At 36.6% G+C, this 19,707-nt stretch overlaps 1 protein-coding gene across 1 annotated transcript in view; it reads left to right on the top strand.

The window, feature by feature from the left end:
* The first annotated feature begins 5,239 nt into the window (after positions 1 to 5,239).
* LOC145770546 (ficolin-2-like) overlaps positions 5,240 to 19,707 on the top strand; it is a 28,140-nt gene continuing 13,672 nt past the window's right edge. The window contains exons 1-5 of the mRNA XM_082582225.1: positions 5,240 to 5,540; positions 9,195 to 9,305; positions 10,185 to 10,324; positions 12,217 to 12,313; positions 19,169 to 19,265. Of these exons, the coding sequence (XP_082438351.1) occupies positions 5,240 to 5,540; positions 9,195 to 9,305; positions 10,185 to 10,324; positions 12,217 to 12,313; positions 19,169 to 19,265 (746 nt within the window). The remainder of the gene's footprint in view (positions 5,541 to 9,194; positions 9,306 to 10,184; positions 10,325 to 12,216; positions 12,314 to 19,168; positions 19,266 to 19,707) is intronic.

The following is a 19,707-nucleotide window of genomic DNA, read 5'->3' as shown; positions in this document are numbered from 1 at the left end:
TTTTCACAAGCAAGACTTTACACAAAACAACTTCAGTGTGAGCCTACCCAATAATGTCGATAAGTTATTTGCAACGTGAGTCGATTGACCAGAGTAGCCTCAGTGGACCAGAAAGCTGTGGCCAAAACTTGATTACTTTTATCAAAAGGTTTGCACATTGGGAACAGCAATCACTTTGTTTCAAATCAGCAAATCACTTTTTGTCATTGGTTCAACGTCTGAACTAATATACAACAAAATTGGTTTTCTGGGTCTTTGGTTCGGAAAAACATCATTATGATGTATTGTTACGTGGTCTATCAGCCAGCAGTAGTTTATGCGCCTTTTGTTTTTGGTTATGTATCAATTACAAAAGATGGCTTTTGCAGTAATGCCGTCAACAGCAAACTGCATCTAAAATGTTATTTCAAAATTTGAAGAGAAAGAAATTTTCTAATGCGTAAGAAATAGCTTGACACAAAATGCATGTCCAACAAATTAGAAAAACATGTAGAAAACCTTATCTTGCAAATCTAGTTGACAACATAAAAAAGCCGTTTCAATCGCTTAGACACAAACGTGCATTTTCAAAATATCAAAAACCTTCAATTTTGCCGAAGAAAAAAGTCAAAATTTTAGTGATTTTTTTGTATGATAATAACAATCAACCTAAAAAAGATTTTTTTTGCAAGATTTGATATCTTGCTAAATGTATTTATTTTTCCTATCGTTATGCCACGACTTTGAGTTTGTCACGCAGAACGGGAGTTCCCTTTGGCAATGTACAAACGACCTTTTCTATAGCCTACCAATACGATTTGACTAAACGATTATTGTCACTTCACTTTATCAAAATTGTTGCAAAATTATTTCATTCAAAGTGATCATTGTTGGTAGGTATGGAAACAAACAAATCAGTTTTGTAATGCATCGTGACATAGTTTATCAGTCAGGAGTTCTAGACACTTTTTGTTTTTGAAGTGCATGAAGGTCCAAGTTGGAACGAGCTCCTATCGAAGCAAGTAACTACCTTTGGATAGGTTGTGGTTCAAACACCATGTGACAACAATAGGCTAACTTACTTTTCTGTATCAACCGCTAGCTAGAAAGCAAATCAGATACTTTTTACATCGATTCAACGTCTCTAGACGTTGAAACAATGTTAAAAACAAATAAATAGCTCCCTGGGATGTGCTATAAACTGCAAAGTGTTTCTTGATCATGTATAACCAAATTGGACAGTATGAGTGTGAAAAGAAAACTGAACTGAACACAATTGTTACAAATAAAATGTTTACTAAAGCTCATTGCTTGATTTAGTTTTAATATCAAGCGATGACAGTACATTTGAAAATGTGTAGACTATAACATATGGCTCAAAAATGACTTGAAACAGTTTATTTTGCCGTGATTTTGTCTCATTCTCTGCAAATGTTGAGACAAAGCGAAAGATTTTTGCAATGCTTCGGGCAAAACAACAAGCAAACGCAAGTCAGACGCCAATTACGATTTCATTGAAGCGTGGACGACGTCCACGCGTAAGAGATTAAAATCCAACACAATTGAATTATCCCGTCACACTCAATTATAAAGTAATTAAGAAACGATTTCTCAAGTCAAATAAAAAAATATGACCAACCATCAAATTATTTGATTTTTCAAGTTACTCTGTTGAACAAATTGCAAAAGATTTTCGATGTTTCGATGCTATGTTGTCAGATAAATTATCTGCATCATGTGAAAATTTGATTGATCTATTTTGCGTGGTTTTTGAGTTACACGAGCTGAAAGTGATAGTGTCGAACCGACCCCCCCCTCCGCAAGTCAACTGGCCAAAATACGTCACAGGAAATAGGGTTAAGTTATTATTATTCGTCGCTCAATTAGACATGTAGCCTAAGAATAAAAAAGCTACCATGATCTAGGCTCTGGGCTTTGCAGAAGTTAAAATAGGTTTATATACAACCAATAATATACAATCCTACACGAATAGTGGAAACTTTTGGCTTTATTGCATTTTAATTACAAAAATAGCTTTATTTCATTGTAATAAAATTGCAACCTATGAGACTTGACAACCTCTGGAAAGTTTTCAATAGTTTCAAAATCTTGTATTGTGGAAAGTTTTGTGAGTAGCCTATTGAGTTGCTGAGTACTTGAGGAAGTAATAGGTTGACGATGACACGTTTTTAATTTGGTATTTTCAAATCGAACACGGGAAAACGAAAAGTACCTAAGTCACAAAATGTCTGTTTTGAGATATCGGATATTAAAGTTATTTTTATATTTCCTGAAGTCAGCAAGAAAAGACATTTTTCCTTTTTTTTGGCATATTTCTTGTGTGTTGTCTTGTGATGTTTGAGCATGCTTAGTATCCGTCTCTGGCTTGTTGCTGTTTTTAAGAAATTAAACAAAAAAGATTTGGACTAACGTATTTTTTGCGTAAGTGTGACTTTAAAATAACGTGTATAGGCTATTGCTTTGCATTCCAATCACATATTTTTTAATAACATTTATTGTCATGTAGCGTTGTTGTATATAGCCTATGGCCATGTATTTCAGTGGTAATGCATGTAGTGGAGATGCTATCAATTTTTTTAAAGATTCTTTCTTTGTATTGTATGTAAATTTTAAAAACACCTGGCAACACTTGTTTTGCTGGATGCCGATGCGTAGTGCAGTGCTGCAGTGAGTATTGAATAAACCGAGCGCAAATTCTTCGGCTTAGCTTTTTGCAAATAAGTATATGATAATATGGGCACAAATCTTTGAGCCTAACTTGCTGCAAAGTTAGCATCTCTGAATTTTGTTGATTATGTTATGGAGGCGGACTCAATTAAAATCGATGGGGTGACAAAACAGGAACCGATCATAGATCGTAGCACCGTTATCGTGTTTTCTAACTATATAGCCTAAGGGTTTCATAATGTATCTCTTTGTGGTTTTAGTTAGGTAAAATTAACATTGCATTATAGTTTGAGAAAAATAAAAAAAATTTCACACACATTTAGCCAATGTTAAATTTTATTCCTTTTTTTTTATAGTACCAGTAGCAATGGAAATCAGTTGTTTCATTATATGTCAGGTGACTTTCTCTTTAAAAGTCTTGTTTTCATCATTACAGAGTTTGTAGCCAAAAAATGTCATCGTTTCAATTACGAAAAATTGTACTTTATGTCTGTCAGCTTGCTTGGGTCTTGCTTTCTTTCAGATAAACTGAATATTCTTATGGATGTGATAAAACTTCAGTGCCTAACTTTTGGCTGTAAATACTGTTTGGGTGGCAGAAAGTAACAAATAGTTGTCTAAATTAATTTCGAGTCTTTTTCTTTTATGCTTAATTGATTGGCTTTTGCCTAACGTTTACAGTACAGTGACTTAGGTAACTAGGACTTGCTTGCTGAAATTTACTCGAAACAAGAATTAATTCAATGTAACCTAAAATTTCAATAATTCAATATGTAGTTCGTTTAGTTGTTGTATCAACAAGGAAAATAAAATTACGCATCGTTAGCTTCGTGGCTACGCGTCCGACTCAAGATCAAGCGGTGCTGGTTCGGCTCTCAGGGTGTGCACTTGACCAACGATGTCAGGACTGCTCTTCTTTCAGCGACACCTAGTGGATGGAAGACTTCCCCGGCAACAACGTTTCAAGAAGTATTAAAAACTCCACTTTTTCAAGCTCGGTGGCCGGGCCTGCGTTAGTGGTTCAAAGCCTCTACAGTACAAGTATGCAAAGCTGCCAGGATTAAGCTTTCAAAGAAGCTTTCCCAGTCCAAGGATAAAGATCAAACTAATCAATCAAAACTTTGTAAATACTGGATTTTTAAAATTCATTATCGGTGCATCTCAAGTTTAAAAAAATGTTGTATCGAAAAAGGTGTTAATTAAAACTACTTGTTTAGTTGACTTTAAAAACTTAAGGTTGGATGTGTAGATCATCTACAAATTTAGCAATTCCACCAATAAAGCAACTATTACCAAAGTAGACCATTAAAACTTTTCTGCTGGCGCATTTTACTCTAAAAATTTTGGAAAAATAGATTTGTTTACGTTGTATTTAAATTGGTTGGTTGGTTTTGAATCTTTATCCTCGGACTGACAAAGCCTTGATAGGTTATTCCTGATAGTTTCGCAAAGGCTACTTGTAGAGGCTTTTGACGCAGGACCGTTACCGAGACTGACAGAGTGAAGTTTTTCGATTGTTGAAGTGTTGTTGCCGTGGAAATTATTCCATCCAATAAATATTAGAATCTGCCGCTGAATGGAGAGCAGTCCTGAAATGCATTGCTCAAACGCATACTCTGAGAGCCGAACCAGCGCCGCGTGATCTTGAGTTGGACGCGTAACCTCGGAGCTAACTGGGCGGACTGAGGTTGTTGCCATACTCGCTGAAATGCGCAGTGGTATGTAGCTTTGCTGGTCATAAATTTATGAGACTTTTATCTAGTTCCAAAACAATCATTCTTTTTTTTTTATTTACCATCGAACACGCCCCAGCCTTAGTATAGGTACAGCAAAGTGCACAAGTTTGCTTTCGAGGTACATGTTACAGTTGAATAATATTTTGAAAGCGTTAACAAAAGAAAAGCTGTCGACAGAAAGGAAGATAGTGTCTAGTTTAAATGCCTTTCAAAATTAGAGCTGTTTCTTGCAATACTATTGACCTGTATAGTTGAAACAAGATCATCAAGTGATGAATGTGTGATTTTGTAGCAATTTTGGACTTCACGTTTTGTAATGCATTTTTTCTATGCAGTAAATAAATATGTTAATATGTAGATATGTTTCAATCGACTTATTTATTTTACAATCCATCTTTAACGAATGTGGCAATGTGGCATTAGTCTTTCTTTTCATTAGGCAATCTGAATGTTAGTATGTTGATAAAAACCAAATAAATTCCGGCCAATAAAAACCTTGATTCTACATATAGAGAATTCTTTCAATGCTTGATTTAAAGTATGATTTGTATTTAAGTATTGCATGACAATGTGCTGTTTTTTTCATATTAATGCTTCCCAAGATAAAAAATACTGTTGTGAACAAATACCTAGTTTTCAGATGAAATGGAATCATTTTGGTGACTTAATTTTGAAACTTTTTATAGCGTCTTTTTTACCTTGTGATATGAAGTTGATATTTGTTATTTTCTTTCTACTTGTATATGTAGTCTTCTCTATTTCACAGATTTAACTTGAAAAATCACTTTTTTTATAGTCATACATTTTATTTGCTGGTGTTAAGTTTTCACAAAAAGATGAACATAATAGAACTGTTTATTATCGTAAATATTCTCGCCATTTGTTGCCTGGTTGTCGAAGCAACACGAGAAGTGACTTGTTCCTGCGCAGTTGAGCCGGATGACAGATGTGGAGATGAAAGAGTGCTTTCTGGCCCCCCTGGCAAGATGGGTCCGATGGGCATACCGGGCGTACCTGGCGTACCGGGCGAACCGGGAGTCGGCATACCGGGCGTACGTGGCGTACCGGGCGAACCTGGCATACCGGGCGTACCTGGCGTACCGGGCGAACCGGGAATCGGCATACCGGGCTTGAAAGGTAAGTTTATTTGCTTCATTTAACAACAATATCAATGTATATACCATTTCTAAATACGAACATGCAGTGGTGCAACTTGGTAAACCTAGATGAGGCGTTTGCTTTAGTCCCGCTAATAAGTTTTTTTTGCGCTTTCAATATTTCATTCATTTCCAATCAGTAAATCAGGTAATTTTATATTAATGTAACGTCTGCAGGCGTTAAATCAATGTAAGAGAACCGTTTTTCTTGCTAAGATGCTGCGCTAAAATTTTTTTCGAAGTGGCTATGACAATTTTCATTTTCTTAATGACAAACTTCACATCTGCATTGCTCAGGACCATTGATAGAATAATTTGGGCTCGGTACCAATGAGATCCAGTGAACTTAAATCAAGAAACTTCTAAGAACAACGCACTAGGCCTAAAAATACGCCGTAGTTTTTTCAAACTCTCGACCTTTGAAAAAGTTGTGGCTCCCTAGTCCAAAACTACCTCCTGCCTTCTTCCATGACATCGCTGCTGGTACCGCTTGTACTGCTGCATCTGATACATCTGCTGCTGCATCTACTTTCATTTTAAACTGACAAAATCCTTTGTACTTGTACTCAGATCTTTCTACTAAACATCAGCAAAATGTCTACAGTAAACTGCCATTGTTCCACAGAATAAACAAAAGTGCTTGAGCTAAATTTAACCCCACAATAGCCTTTCATCTGATTTTTTTGTACATGAAGATGTGACTACTTGTTTCTGGTAAACATCATGGTAGACTTGGAAAGATTTAAAACATCTACTTTTTTATGGATTTACAAGCTTACAGTATATTATGCCAAAATTGCAAATGTAATTGGCAATCGCAGAAATGTTTATATTATTTCTACTTTGTTTCGCGCAACGCTCAGAGTTTAAGATGGATACCACTACACTTGGCAGGTTTACAGTTTTCCATATAAAATGGAAATGTTACCTGATTCATCACTAATGCGTCCGCTCCGGGAGCGGTCCACACACCCAAGCACTCAGCAGGCACACCATACTTACATGGAAGATACCTATCAGGGAGGCAAGGGACTTACTCTGACCGAAGGGAACCACCGCGGTTGATGGTAATCTGTGGATGTAAAAATGATGGTTATTGACTGCCTCAAGCCTATCTACTTGTCTCAACTTTCCTCTTGCTGATGTTGGAGCAGACTAGGAGATGGCGAGTCAAGCTCGATTTGGTAGCGAATTGATGTTAATTTAATTTGAGTTTGTTTGTATGTGTGCTTCTTCGTGTGCATTTTCTTGATGCCCGCTTGAAAAAGGGCTCCCGCGTGTGGAAAAGGGCCACTGTAGACTAACATCTCATTTGGCGGAGATGCCAGAGAGGGTTGGTCAGAGAAAGGGTAGCTTTCGATGACCCCAGAGGTTTCTTTGTGTGGGCCGCTGCAATCTTGTGATCCCAGGGCGAGTGGGACGACGGAGAGGGACGGTTAAAGATTTACCGCTGTAATCACTCTTCCCGGGCAATTTCTCGGGTAATGCAAGCATCTCCTCGAATGCCCTGTCCTAAAGGCAAGATTCTCTGCACAGAATTTAGCCGAGTTCTACGATGGAGCAAGAGCTTGCGTGATGCTCTAGGCTACGGCCGTGTGACACACGATGAAGAAGAAGATTAACTACTTTCACGTTTGCTTCTCCCCTAGAAGGAGTCATTTTTTTCTCAAATGGCAATTTGTAAGCACTTCCAAAATGTCGTATTTCGGGAAGTGCCAGCACTTTTGGTAAAAAACTGCGCCGAGACCATCGGATCTGGGTGCGGAATCTTTGTTTAGAGAATCAATGACAATTTTTACTTTATTTAGAGTTATCAGCTGATCCACTTATTCAGCTGTGTCTTCATCAATTTTGGACTTTCTCAGAATGTTTAGGTATCTGTTCTGTTCTTGAGAGCTAATGTCATCTTCCGCAGGGATTGTTAGAAGCTGTGTACCATGGCCTACTAGAACACGGCCAAATATGTTGCTATTTGAGGAAATTTTTAAGAGTCTGAATTGTTACAATCATAGCTATGACAAATCTGTCATCTTCCCATTTCCAAAAGTAAGTACAATAAGCAATATTTGTACCTAGACATATGTTTGGCTTGTTTAACCGGAGATTAGGTATGTATGTTAAACACAACTTATGCAATAACAATGTAAAATATGTAAGATTTTTCAACTGCATCCTGGAGGTAATATTGTTTGGTGTGTCGCTTTTGGTGCAATTGCGTGTTCCATTTAAAATGTCAAGGATTTTTTGTGAATTCTATGTTTTAAGCAGTTCATTTGATGTCCCAATTTAAATTTTAGTTCGTTTTGTTTTCCACCAAGTTTAATTTTGCAAGTAAAATGTGGCTATTGGCAAAAGATCCTGCTATACAAAAAACCTAACGACTGTTTGATGAGATTACCTCCAGGATGCAGTTGGAAAATTTTTACATATTTTACATTATTATTGCATAAGTACAATTTGGGTAGAGAGGTAACTCTTTTAAACCATAAACAGACATAACTCAGCAACAACACTACATTTAACATTATAAAAAATGTTAAGTTGACTTTGCATAAGTTGTGCTTAACATACATATCTAATCTCCGGTAAAAAAAGCCAATAATATGTCTAGATACAAATATTGCTCATTTTACTTACTTTTGGAAATGGGAAGATGACAGATTTGTCATAGCTATGATTATAACAATTCAGACTCTTAGAAATTTCCTCAAATAGCAACATATTTGGCCGTGTTCTAGTAGGCCGTGTGTGTACGTTTTTGAGTATGTCGTCTTTGCTGGTGAGAGTTGTGTGATAGCTGTTTTATTTTGATCAACAACGCACGAGTACAAAGTAATTGACACGGTAAATAGAACACAATAAACATAGCAAGTCAGAGACTTTAAAAAACCGGCGGTGGGGAGAACCTGCCACACTCCGTAGCGGTGGGAATCGGCATGATTTTGGGGCGGCGATGCACCCGGAAGGGAAATCTACCAGCAGTCTAGGTACCTGTGGAGGGAAAGTGTGGATCGAAAATTTTATGCAACTCGTCCGCAAAATTTAAAATGGCTGAGCTGGCCAGGAAGACAGGCTTAGGTTTCCGCAAATGCAAAAAGGTCAGCCCACGACGAGCCGGGCTGCCCGTCGTGTGGAGTAACTGGTACCGATAGTAGTTTTATAGCCGGACAGCGCCCATGTCTCCATCACGTGACCATAACACAGGCACGTTTGACTCCTATATCCGGTCTGCCCGTAGGCAGAGCAGATAAACTTTAGAGTCTCCCACGAGGAAGAGAAGCTTGACAAAAATTAAAAAAAATCTGGAGCAAAGGCTTAATTAATTGGTGTAAAAAAGGTAAGTGGGAATTATTGTATAGCCTACTTTACCTACTGGAGAAGTGTAGACATTGAACCGATGAGCACGGGTGTGCAGATGTGTACTGTTATGATGTTTGGGTATTCTAACATTCTTTTATTGAATTTGTATGAATATTCACCCCATGTCTAATGTGTTATTGATATTGGAGTTGAATTATCGGTAATGCGCAATGGTCTGATGGTGTGAAGAATTTATGTTTTACTGTATGTTATGATAATTTTCAAGTGCGTGTTCGTTTATGTAATCGCAATCATCGATTTTTTCTTGTGTTAGGTGTCCCAGGCAGAAAAGGTGAAAAAGGACAAGCTTATGAAGCCAATGCTGAGCTGGTGAGACTGAATAACAAATTACTTGCTTTGGAGCAGAAATTAGAAAAATATGCAGGTAATTCCAAACAGCATGCTTTATCTCATGTTTGCTGTTCTCTTGTTTTTTTGTTTTGCGTTTCTTATTCATTATGGCGATAGTAAATAAACATAACTTTTGAAAGGAAAGTTTTTTGAATGGTATAACCTACCGCTACACTGTATCTTCAGGATGTAAAGTAAAATATATTTTTAATGCATCTTTATATCACAATTATTAGTTTCAAAACACTTGTGTCACGCTATTTGAAAATATAGAAAAAATACTTAGAAAAGTTATATTTTTGCATGACCTTCAAGTGGAAAAGCACATTACTTTTTTTTAAATACTTTTTTATCACAATCGTCTTGGTTGACACAGCTAGATTGGCAAAGCATTTTAAAAACTGACGAAAAATGAATTACTTGTGTTGAATCCAAAATCTTTAAAAGTTGCTCGAATAGTTTTGACCAGGGGCAAAAAATGGCTGAGATTCTTGACGACAATATTAATGTCAATGCGTTTGTGATGCAAAAAATAACAAGGAAGAGTGGATAATTGGCAGAAATAATTGGAAGCATATCTTTTATTACAGTTTGGCTTTAACTTCTGGAATTTGCATCAGAGCCCACGAGTAATTGAGTATACCTTAATTATCTCACAGCCAATGAACACTTTGCGGTGCGTTAAAATGCATGGGCAGAAAAAGCATCGTATCCACGTAATTTGTATTTTGGGATAAAGAAAAATTCACTCATCACATCAAAAACTTTTTCTGCCTTTAAAGGAAATTTGAGCTCCGGTTATAAACATGCTTATGATGAAGCATCACAAAATAACCTGGGTGAGCTTTCATAGCCCATACTGTAAGTCAAATAGTTTTAGTTCCTTGTTTAGTGCAGCATTTTTTTTTATCAGAAACGAATATCTTGCAAAGACATGACTGCAAAGATGTTGCCAAACAAGGACACACCACCAATGGAATTTATAAGATTCTTCTAAAAAACAAAATTTTTGATGTGTACTGTGAGTTAGAATCTGGTGATGGCAGTTGGTTGGTAAGTTATAGTTTGATACGCTTACCTGATTTTTTAGACGTTATATATACAATAGTGTGGTTTGGAACATATGTTTGATCTAAGATCACATGAAATGTTGAATATTTTTCAGACCACTTTTGGATTGTCTTTCAGACCATATTTGTAAACTGTTTTTCGCGACGTTGTGTAGCCTATACACCCAGTACAATAGCTTCTACTTGTTATCTCTGCGTCTACTGTAATGTTGAGTTGTGCTGTTCAGTGTTCAATTCAGATTATCGTTTGTAGCACAAAAAAAATCAATTTTTAACTTTTTGGTGTGTTGTTAAATATTTTTTTTCCGACAAGAGCACTAGGCTTTGCCGTAAACGTTCGATTTATATATCGCTCATTTTTGTCTGTTTCAACAAATTGATGTTACAATCGATTGTGTTCCCTGATTTTCTAAGTTTTAAACCTGGTGTTCTAAAATTCAAAAATGTTAATTTTGACACCTCGATCATTTTGTTGTTTTAATATTATAAACAAACATCCTAAGCTCAATTTTACTTCCGTATATGAGGGAGTCACCAACTGGTGGTCGGCCATGTTCTTATGCACAGCCTGTGGAAGGCATCATCACATCGCATTTGAAAGTCATTGTAAATACTGTAGGTTAAAGCTTTTACAAATTAGAAATATGTTTTCAGGCCAGACGCTGCGGATAAATTTCTCCCAGGCCCGCCGCACAATTTCCCTAAAAACAAGTTCTTGTCACCAACTCTTTTTCGCTTCCCGGTTCTACCGGACTGAGAGCTATCTATAAAAAAGGATCTGTGCTAACAAGGGGACAAAACTTCCTTGTGTTGTCATTATCATAGTCGTTTTGATTTTATTTTTAAAATCTTAGGCACAAGGCTGGGCAGGTGTTATTGAGTAATATAATTATTGTTGTCGTAAGCTAGCAGTAAAATATCGTTTTGCAAGTCTCGTAACAGTAATCACAAGATATGATTTGTGAAGCGAAAACACCACACACTTGCTTGGTGATGAATCTTCTGATGATATCGCTCACCTCGCTATAAGTGCGCAAAGCAACTGACCTCATTGATTAGGCTTTGTTAAAAAAGTTAAAAGTGTTGCCAAAAAGGCTTGGTTTAGCAGTAGCGTTGTTCAATTTGTTTGTTGCTGCGGTATATGCTGAGATCAATATTAACAACAAGCAGAGTTGGCTAATGTGTAAAAAATGTGTTATTTTTAGGATAAGAATCAACTTACCTAAACTTTATTTGTGCGGCCCGCCACAACTTTTATTAATGATAAAGTAGCCCGCATGCAGAAAAGGCTGACAACCCCTGCCGCATATTATAAACATTTCTTCACAAGCCATCAAAACCTATCTTTTCTGTCAATACGTTAATTTTTCATATATTTCAAACTTAGAAAGGCAGTTGAAAGGCTGTTTTATTATTGTAAATTGTAAAATATTAAAGTTTTAGTAAAACGCTAACTGGGCAACACTGAGAAAAAAGAGTAAATCGGATTTATAAGTTGCAAAAAAAAAAAAACTTTGTCAAACTACGAACAAAAAAGCACCGACAAAAAGTAGTGATTACCAGTATTCCAAAATAAATTTACTGTCGGTAACAACATCGGTACTCAAGAAATCATTTGGTACAAAAGTAGTAGGCTACTGCCCACCACTGGGATTGGCCTATTTAGTCATCAAAAAACACTGCTGTGTATCTCATCCTAAGAAACTCTAACAAAATCAAACACAAGGGGTTTACTTTATTTGCGCAGACCCGGATGTTCCCCCATTATTTAAAAATCTAACTTTTGTCTTGATTAAAACATTGTTTTTGTTTTTGAGAGCAATTAAATAACATATCATAGACAATCTGCAAGTTTTCACATCTCTACTGTTCCAGGTATTACAAAGAAGAAACTCAGGAGAAGTTGATTTTTATTTGGGTTGGTCTGAATATCAAGCTGGGTTTGGAAATAAAAGTGGTGAATTTTGGTTGGGTAAGTCAAATGCATAGGTTATGACATGCGTCAGTTCCAATTTCGTATTTAGTAAATTACGTGTTAGGCCCCTCTTACACTAAGTAAAAAGTTTGTGGTAGCATTGAGCAGCTATCACTTTGTAATAGAATAAGTGATCACACTTCAACAAACCAATGCAGGCTTACAGATAGTGTGTTTTCCGCTAAGTTTAAGATTTTTAGATTCTTCAAAAGTTTCTTTAAATACAGTTAGTAAAAAAAATTCTTTGAAATTATAGACTACCTATTTTTCGATATTCTCTCATTTCTCACAGTTCATTAAACTTTTGTGTTACCCTGTAAGTTTTGTAGTCACATGAAGATATTCTGATCTTTGATTCTTACATTGTGTCGGTTTATTTGACAAAAAGGTAAAAAGTTCCTTGTCAAAAAAGCTTGTCTGAGAAAAGTTTTATTTTGAGAAATATGCTGCGTCATGTTAATTTCAAGCTCTCTTCGTTTTAGTTTACCATTTGACTAAATTAAGCCTACCTGCAACAGTAGACAGTTTGAAAGCGTATACCGTAAGTTATTATGTTCTGTATATGACCGTGTGCACTGTTAAATATGGTAATTTTAACCTTCTGGCTGCGTAGAATATGCAAAAGCGTTCTCTACGCCCTTCCATATCCAAAACTTTGGAATTTCTTTTATAAAAATTTATTTTGTCCATCAACGTTCACAATCTTCAAATCTCCCCAAATAAGAGACAGAATACTCCATCAGTCAACATTACATGGATAAGACCTTCCCAGCAAATACACAATATCGGGCCAGTATTGTCATTGCATCGTTTTGTCGGGTGTATTCGTAAGGTTAGCAATGTGTCGGACCAATACGGTAACGTGCAGTAAAGTATCAATAATCTGGTACAGTTACTCTGATACAAAGCCTTTGTGGACTCAATACAATGTTATAAAATATGGATTAATTTTTTTGTGTAAAGGCCATTCGATATTTGCCCAGCACACTTTGGTAAAGGCTAAGCTGTAAAGTTTGTGTAATGGAGAATTATTCTTACCCTAGTCAAGTTCTATGAGGGCTGCGCTGTGCAATTTGTGAAAGGCAATCGAATGTTGGTAGGCTACATTACGTTTGATAACGGTTGGACTGTTCAGTTAAAGTAAAGACAATCCGGTATTGGCTCAGAAGCCTTCTACCAGATACAGTGCCTACACATGTTACCTACAGTAGTCCATTGTTAGCTATGTACAGGCACCACATGACCACACGTATAACTACTGTATTGGACCAACGCATTAAGCATGTGCACGAGTTCCGGGCCGGTATTGACGCCAGTGCAGTTCCAATACAAATTGTCAATATTTTGCCAATATTAGCTATTTACAGATCATATGGTCACCTGTACAAACACTGCATAAGGACAACGCGTTAACTTTGTACATCCCTAATACAGTGCCAATACAGTATAGATAGTCTGCAGAAGGTGCTGATAAAGAACCAGTAGAGAATATTTACAGGCACCATACGATCACCTCACCCACACAAAGACTCGTGAAGCGACAATTTATCGAAAGACAATTTATCTAACGACAGTTAATCGAACGACAGTTTATCGAAAGACAGTTTATCTAACGACAATTCATCGAAACTACAGTTCATCGAAATGATTGTTTATCGAAACGACAGTTCATCGAACGACGAAGCACATATGCAATGGAATACTCAGGGGTTAGGGGTTAATGGTTAGGGGTTAATGGTTAGGGGTTAATGGTTAGGGGTTAATGGTTAGGGGTTAATGGTTAGGGGTTAATGGTTAGGGGTTAATGGTTAGGGGTTAATGGTTAGGGGTTAGGGCTGGGGGCTAAGGGCTAGGGGTTAGGGGTTAAGGGTTAGGGTTAGGGGTTAGGGTTATTGATTAGTGGTTGGGGGTTAGTGCTTAGGCGCTAGGGGCTAGGGGTTAAGGGTTAGGGTTAGTGGTTAGGGGCTAGGGGTTAAGGGTTAGGGTTAGGGGTTAGGGGTTAAGGTTGGGGTTGGGGTTAGGGTTAGGAGTAAGGAGTAAGGATTAGGGTTAGGGCATGTACTTCTATACTACCTGTACTGGACACAGGTGATGTATTCATCACGTGACCATACCACAGTGGACCCAAAGGAATTGCGCTTTTTCAAATCAGTTTTTCAAAAACCAGACAGAACGAAGACAGAGAATTCAGTTCGTTTAAGATTTCTTATGAAAAAAATATATAGTTCAGTTTTAAACTTTGAAGGAAATTGTGTGCTTTGCAGAAAGGTAGGCTACCTTTTTTCAATGTTTGGTGTGCCTGAATGTGATGTTAGCACAGCAGTAGATATGGGAAAGCTTACAGTGAGAATGGAACCTATGGTTGGCTACTGCTCAGTACAAAAGTAGCCTTAAGTACAACTTTACAAAGCATAAAATATTAGGCTATCAAGAAATACCACGTTTTTGATTGTTGACAGTGAATACAAGAAGGCTTGCATTGAGTAACATTGATAGCCTAACAGCACAGCACTAAGGTATGCAAGAAGTCAAGTTTTGGAAATAGCCTAGGCTATATAATTGTAGTAGGCTACTGTAAGCAGTTAGCTATGGTATTTTGTAACTTCCGTAAAACTAAAGCATACAGAGTTGAAATCAGTTAGAAAGTGATGTTTCCAATTCATCTCTCTTATCACAGCAGTTACATGTTAGACTAATTTAGTCATTCAATTTACAAATAAAGACACCTGATGAATTGTTGCAGGTTGTGTAGCTTGGTAAAAATTTTGAATTATGGGACGTTGCTCTGCTTATGGCTGTAAAAGTGGCTATGATAGCCAGGCATAAAACACTAAAAGGTGTGTCAATGCTCAGTTTTCCTTTTCAAAATGATGAACTGTTAGAAAAATGGATCTGCAAACTTTCTCGAAAAGATTTTGTTTCAAGCAAAAGTTCTAAGGTTTGTTCTTTGCATTTTACTGATGATTGCTTTGTGAGTTTAGCCTATCGGAAGATTCTAATGCAAGTCGAATTAAGAAGAAAGGAACTTCGGATCTCAAAAGAAAGTGAGCCTCAGATTGTATGATATGTATACAGAAAAAAGCTAATGGTCTTTTTGTACTTTGAGATGTCCGTATTGAACATGGACGGCTTAAAGTACACAAGACCCAAAGCTTAGTTCAGTTCTGTTTATTGGTTTTGTTGATGAGAGAGAGGAAAAAAACAAAACATAATTATTCAAAACACAAATAAATTCAAACAAATAAATAAATTCTAGTTAATTGTCTTTTAAGATTTATGTTGCTGTGCTATTTCATATCTTATTTTCTCCATATAGGCCTAGTAGGCTGTTAAAAGTAGTGTTAATCATGTTGGGCCTACCAATTAGGCCTATATGCAGCCCTAGGCTTATTGATTATGAAATTGAGACCTTCCATTGAATGTTTTGACTCGTAGAGTACCGGTATGTGTTGTTTATCATGAAACTCTAATCTTAAAAGAGATGCATAGCTTTTATATTGTCACTTTTACAGAAAACTAAGGAATGATGCATTGCCAACACTATTTCCCAACTGCCCAACTTACATGTCCAGTGAGCCACCACCCAAACGATCCAAAACTACTTTTGCCAGTGCCAGACACAAACAAGATACTGAAAATGTAGAGAAAATGAGCAAATTATTTTTAGAAAAAGACCAGGTGAGATCAATTGAAGACATATATGAGCGAATACAGACAGAACAAGCCATGCCATCTGAAATTACTGCGTTGTTGAAAGATGACATTTTATTTCTTTGTATTGTTGACATGACTGCTGAAATTCCATCTTTAAGCATGGGGTTGCAGATTTTTGTTGATTTGTCATACGAGTCCTTTTTGAGTAGTAAAAAAAGAAAGAACAATGTTAATATTGCAAATGGCACAATAACTCGTTTCAGTGAAGTTACAAACCTGCTTGCTGACTAGGGTGGAGTGAAAAAAATTTTTTTTTTCAAATCAAAAAATCAGATTAACCCAAAGTGGCGTATGGACCTAAAATCAACTTCTGAAAAGGTTTTGGGTTTGTGCCACCTACACCCAGGTGGCCCATAATTTTTAAAGGTCATCCGAGGGTCAAATTTCATAAAAATCCCATAACTTGGAAACCGGTTAAGCTAGAATGTTAGTTTTTGGCTTAAAATTTCCAGAAGGTCCATGTTTATATATGCTCTAATGCAACTTTTGTCTCTATTTTAACTACATAAGCTGATAATAATAATAAATGACATTTTAGTTTAAAAACTAAAATGTCCTTTGTCTCTAATAAATTGACATTTTAGTTTAAACTAAAACTAAAATGTCATTTTTTATTATTATTAGCTTATGTAGTTAAAATAGAGACAAAAGTTGCATTAGAGCATATATAAACATGGACCTTCTGGAAATTTTAAGCCAAAAACTAACATTCTAGCTTAACCGGTTTCCAAGTTATGGGATTTTCATGAAATTTAACCCTCGGATGACCTTTAAAAATTATGGGCCACCTGGGTGTAGGTGGTACAAACCCAAAACCTTTTTAGAAGTTGATTTTAGGTCCATACGCCACTTTTGGTTAATCTGATTTTTTGATTTGAAAAAAAAAATTTTTTTCACTCCACCCTATTGCTGACCTAAAATGTCAATTACCGTCTTGTCACACAACTAGCTTTGATGATGTTCTTGATGATACGAATGAAATTAATCGAGGTGGATTTATTCCACCTAATGATATATCGTTTTCTTTGTGTCAACATTGCTACTGTATCTCCAATTCAATTCGCTCTGAACCTTTCCTGGAGCAAAAATTCTTAGCAATTGAAGAAAAAAAACATTTTTTTGTGGGACTTGTCACAGTTTCATTGACTGATCTTTGGCAAAAGTATAAAGATATTTCAAAGTGCACCATGGGCCATGATATCATCAACAATATGATGTGCAAGTTTTTTAATTGTTTTATGTCCAATTATGTTCGTGATCTATCACAAAGCGGTAGATCAACGTCGTGCCGTAAAATTACGAAGTTGCGTGGTGGATACTAACAACTGGAGATGTGACTTTATATTTTCGCTTAACTGCTTACAAATGTGCTATTGAATTGGTTCAATATTGGTAGTCTATGTCTATTATCTTTCACGTGCTCCTCTGCTATATCTAGGTAAATCTGAAATTGTGTTCACAGACTCTGTAAAATATCTGGGTGTGTTTATTGAGAGTTCTCTCTCAGATGAAAATGATATTTCAAGGCAAGTACGCTCTCAGGACTGTGCTGCAAACAATGCAAAATTTTATTTTGCTAAATGCTCACCCACCTAAAAAACAATTTATTTCGCTCTTACTGTATGTCGTTTTACGCATCCCAGTTGTGGAACAAGTTTAGATCTTCTAGAATAAAACGATTACGTGTTGCTTACAATGATTCTTTCAGAATATTGCACAATTTGCCTCGTTATGTCAGTGTCCGTGAATATCAAGTAATGAATAGGCCTAATATAACAACGTTTGATGCTTTATTGAGGAAAAACATGTTTTCGTTTATCAACCGTTGCATACACTCCTCAAATCGCTTTATATCAGACCTGATGTCATCTGATTGTTTTTATCGTTCTGAATACTTTCAACTCTTCCAACGCTCATTGTAGCCTATGTAAATTTGTAATAGTAGATATTTAGTGAACTCTTAAACTGACGACATCCAAAATGGCTCTCTGTGACCTTTGCAGTGTGTGTATTATCTCGTTATTTTGGTTATGGACAGCTTTGTCTGACGCAAATAAATAATAATAATTAATGGACAACCGATATTTTGGCGTCGTCGTCAGTGGAATCGTACCTCAAACATTGAGAGATTAATTAAAGCTATACCAGCACAAAGTTTCAGCCAAGAATGCGATGAAAATAATTCAGTGATAACTTTCTTGTAAAAAAAAAGTAAAAAAAAAAAAAAATTAAAAAAAAAACTTTCTTGGACATTGTTCCGCGTAGCCTACCTTGTTGTTTGTGTTGCATCAATGTCACACCTCTCCTTAAATTCACGTTGCATTACAACCTTCTGTGCTGCTTAATGTACTAGAATTAATAAACAATCATTTGCAGCTAACTCTTTGCTATATTCCACATAACTCACACCTAAAACAGTACTGCGGTGTTGTTTGTTCGGTAATTACGGTTTTCGTCGCATGGGGCCACTAGCGTATTCAATAAAAACCTATGTCCAGTACAGGTAGTCTAGAAGTACATGGTTAGGGGTTAGGAGTTAGGAGTTAGGGGTTAGAGGTTAGAGGTTAGAGGTTAGGAGTTAGGAGTTAGGGTTAGGGGTTAGGAGTTAAGGGTTAGGGTTATTGATTAGTGGTTAGGGGTTAGTGGTTAGGGGTTAGTGGTTAGGGGTTAGTGGTTAGGGGTTAGTGGTTAGGGGTTAGTGGTTAGTGGTTAGGGGTTAGTGGTTAGGGGTTAGGGTAAGGGTTAAGGTTAGGTTTTATGTTAGGGGTTAGGTTTTCGATTAACTGTCGTTCGATAAATTGTCGTTCGGTGAACAGACGTTTCGATAAACAGTCGTTCGATTAATTGTCGTTCGATAAACTGTCGTTTCGATAAACTGTCGTTCGATCAATAGTCGTTCGATAAACTGTCGTAGTACCACAAAGACTATGTTGGATTAACGCGTTAATCATATGCTCAAATATTCAAGCCTTATATTGTCGCCGATCTATCTCCAAAATAGGTTGCCTTTACAAGCTGATATTGCTTGGCCAAATCAGGCAATGTTTATAAGGTCGAGGTCAAAACTATGCGGCGGATTCTACAGTTACGTTCTATGACTGATACACTTCGATTTGTGATATATTTTGGTATTTTTAGGTTTAGATAATCTTCATGCCATTGCCAGTTCTGGCTCATATAAACTTCGCATTGATCTTGAAGACTGGGAAGGCAACACTGCATATGCTGAGTACAGGTATTTTTAAAAAACTTATATTTAACATGTATCCTTGTTTCAAATGTGGGAATATAGATACAGCTGATTTTGCAAATGTTGCAGTCAGTAATGGATCCAAGGCACACTTGCCTTCTCTAAAATCCCGAAAAAAGGTCTTTATCGGATTATGCCAATTTTCTTCTTTGTTTCCCACGCTCGATCACATTGCAACAACTTAATCAGTAGCATAAAGTACAATTTAGTCGTGTTTAACCCTATCTGTAACGACACGGGGCTTTATGAGGACGCCCCACTCTAGTAGTGAAATATTTCACAGAAAGAAATATGCTAGAGATGTGAAATTCCTTGACTTTTAGTTTTTATTCTTTGCAAATTTTCTAAACCTACTGTACACTGGTCATTTTTCTACCTTCGTGCTCTTCTCAATAAGCATTTCGTCTCGTGTGGCTGCTAGATATTG

The sequence above is a fragment of the Aplidium turbinatum genome, chromosome 5, assembly GCF_918807975.1.
Source record: "Aplidium turbinatum chromosome 5, kaAplTurb1.1, whole genome shotgun sequence".
Classification (NCBI taxonomy): domain Eukaryota; kingdom Metazoa; phylum Chordata; class Ascidiacea; order Aplousobranchia; family Polyclinidae; genus Aplidium; species Aplidium turbinatum.
This window is presented reverse-complemented; position numbering and strand designations above follow the sequence as displayed.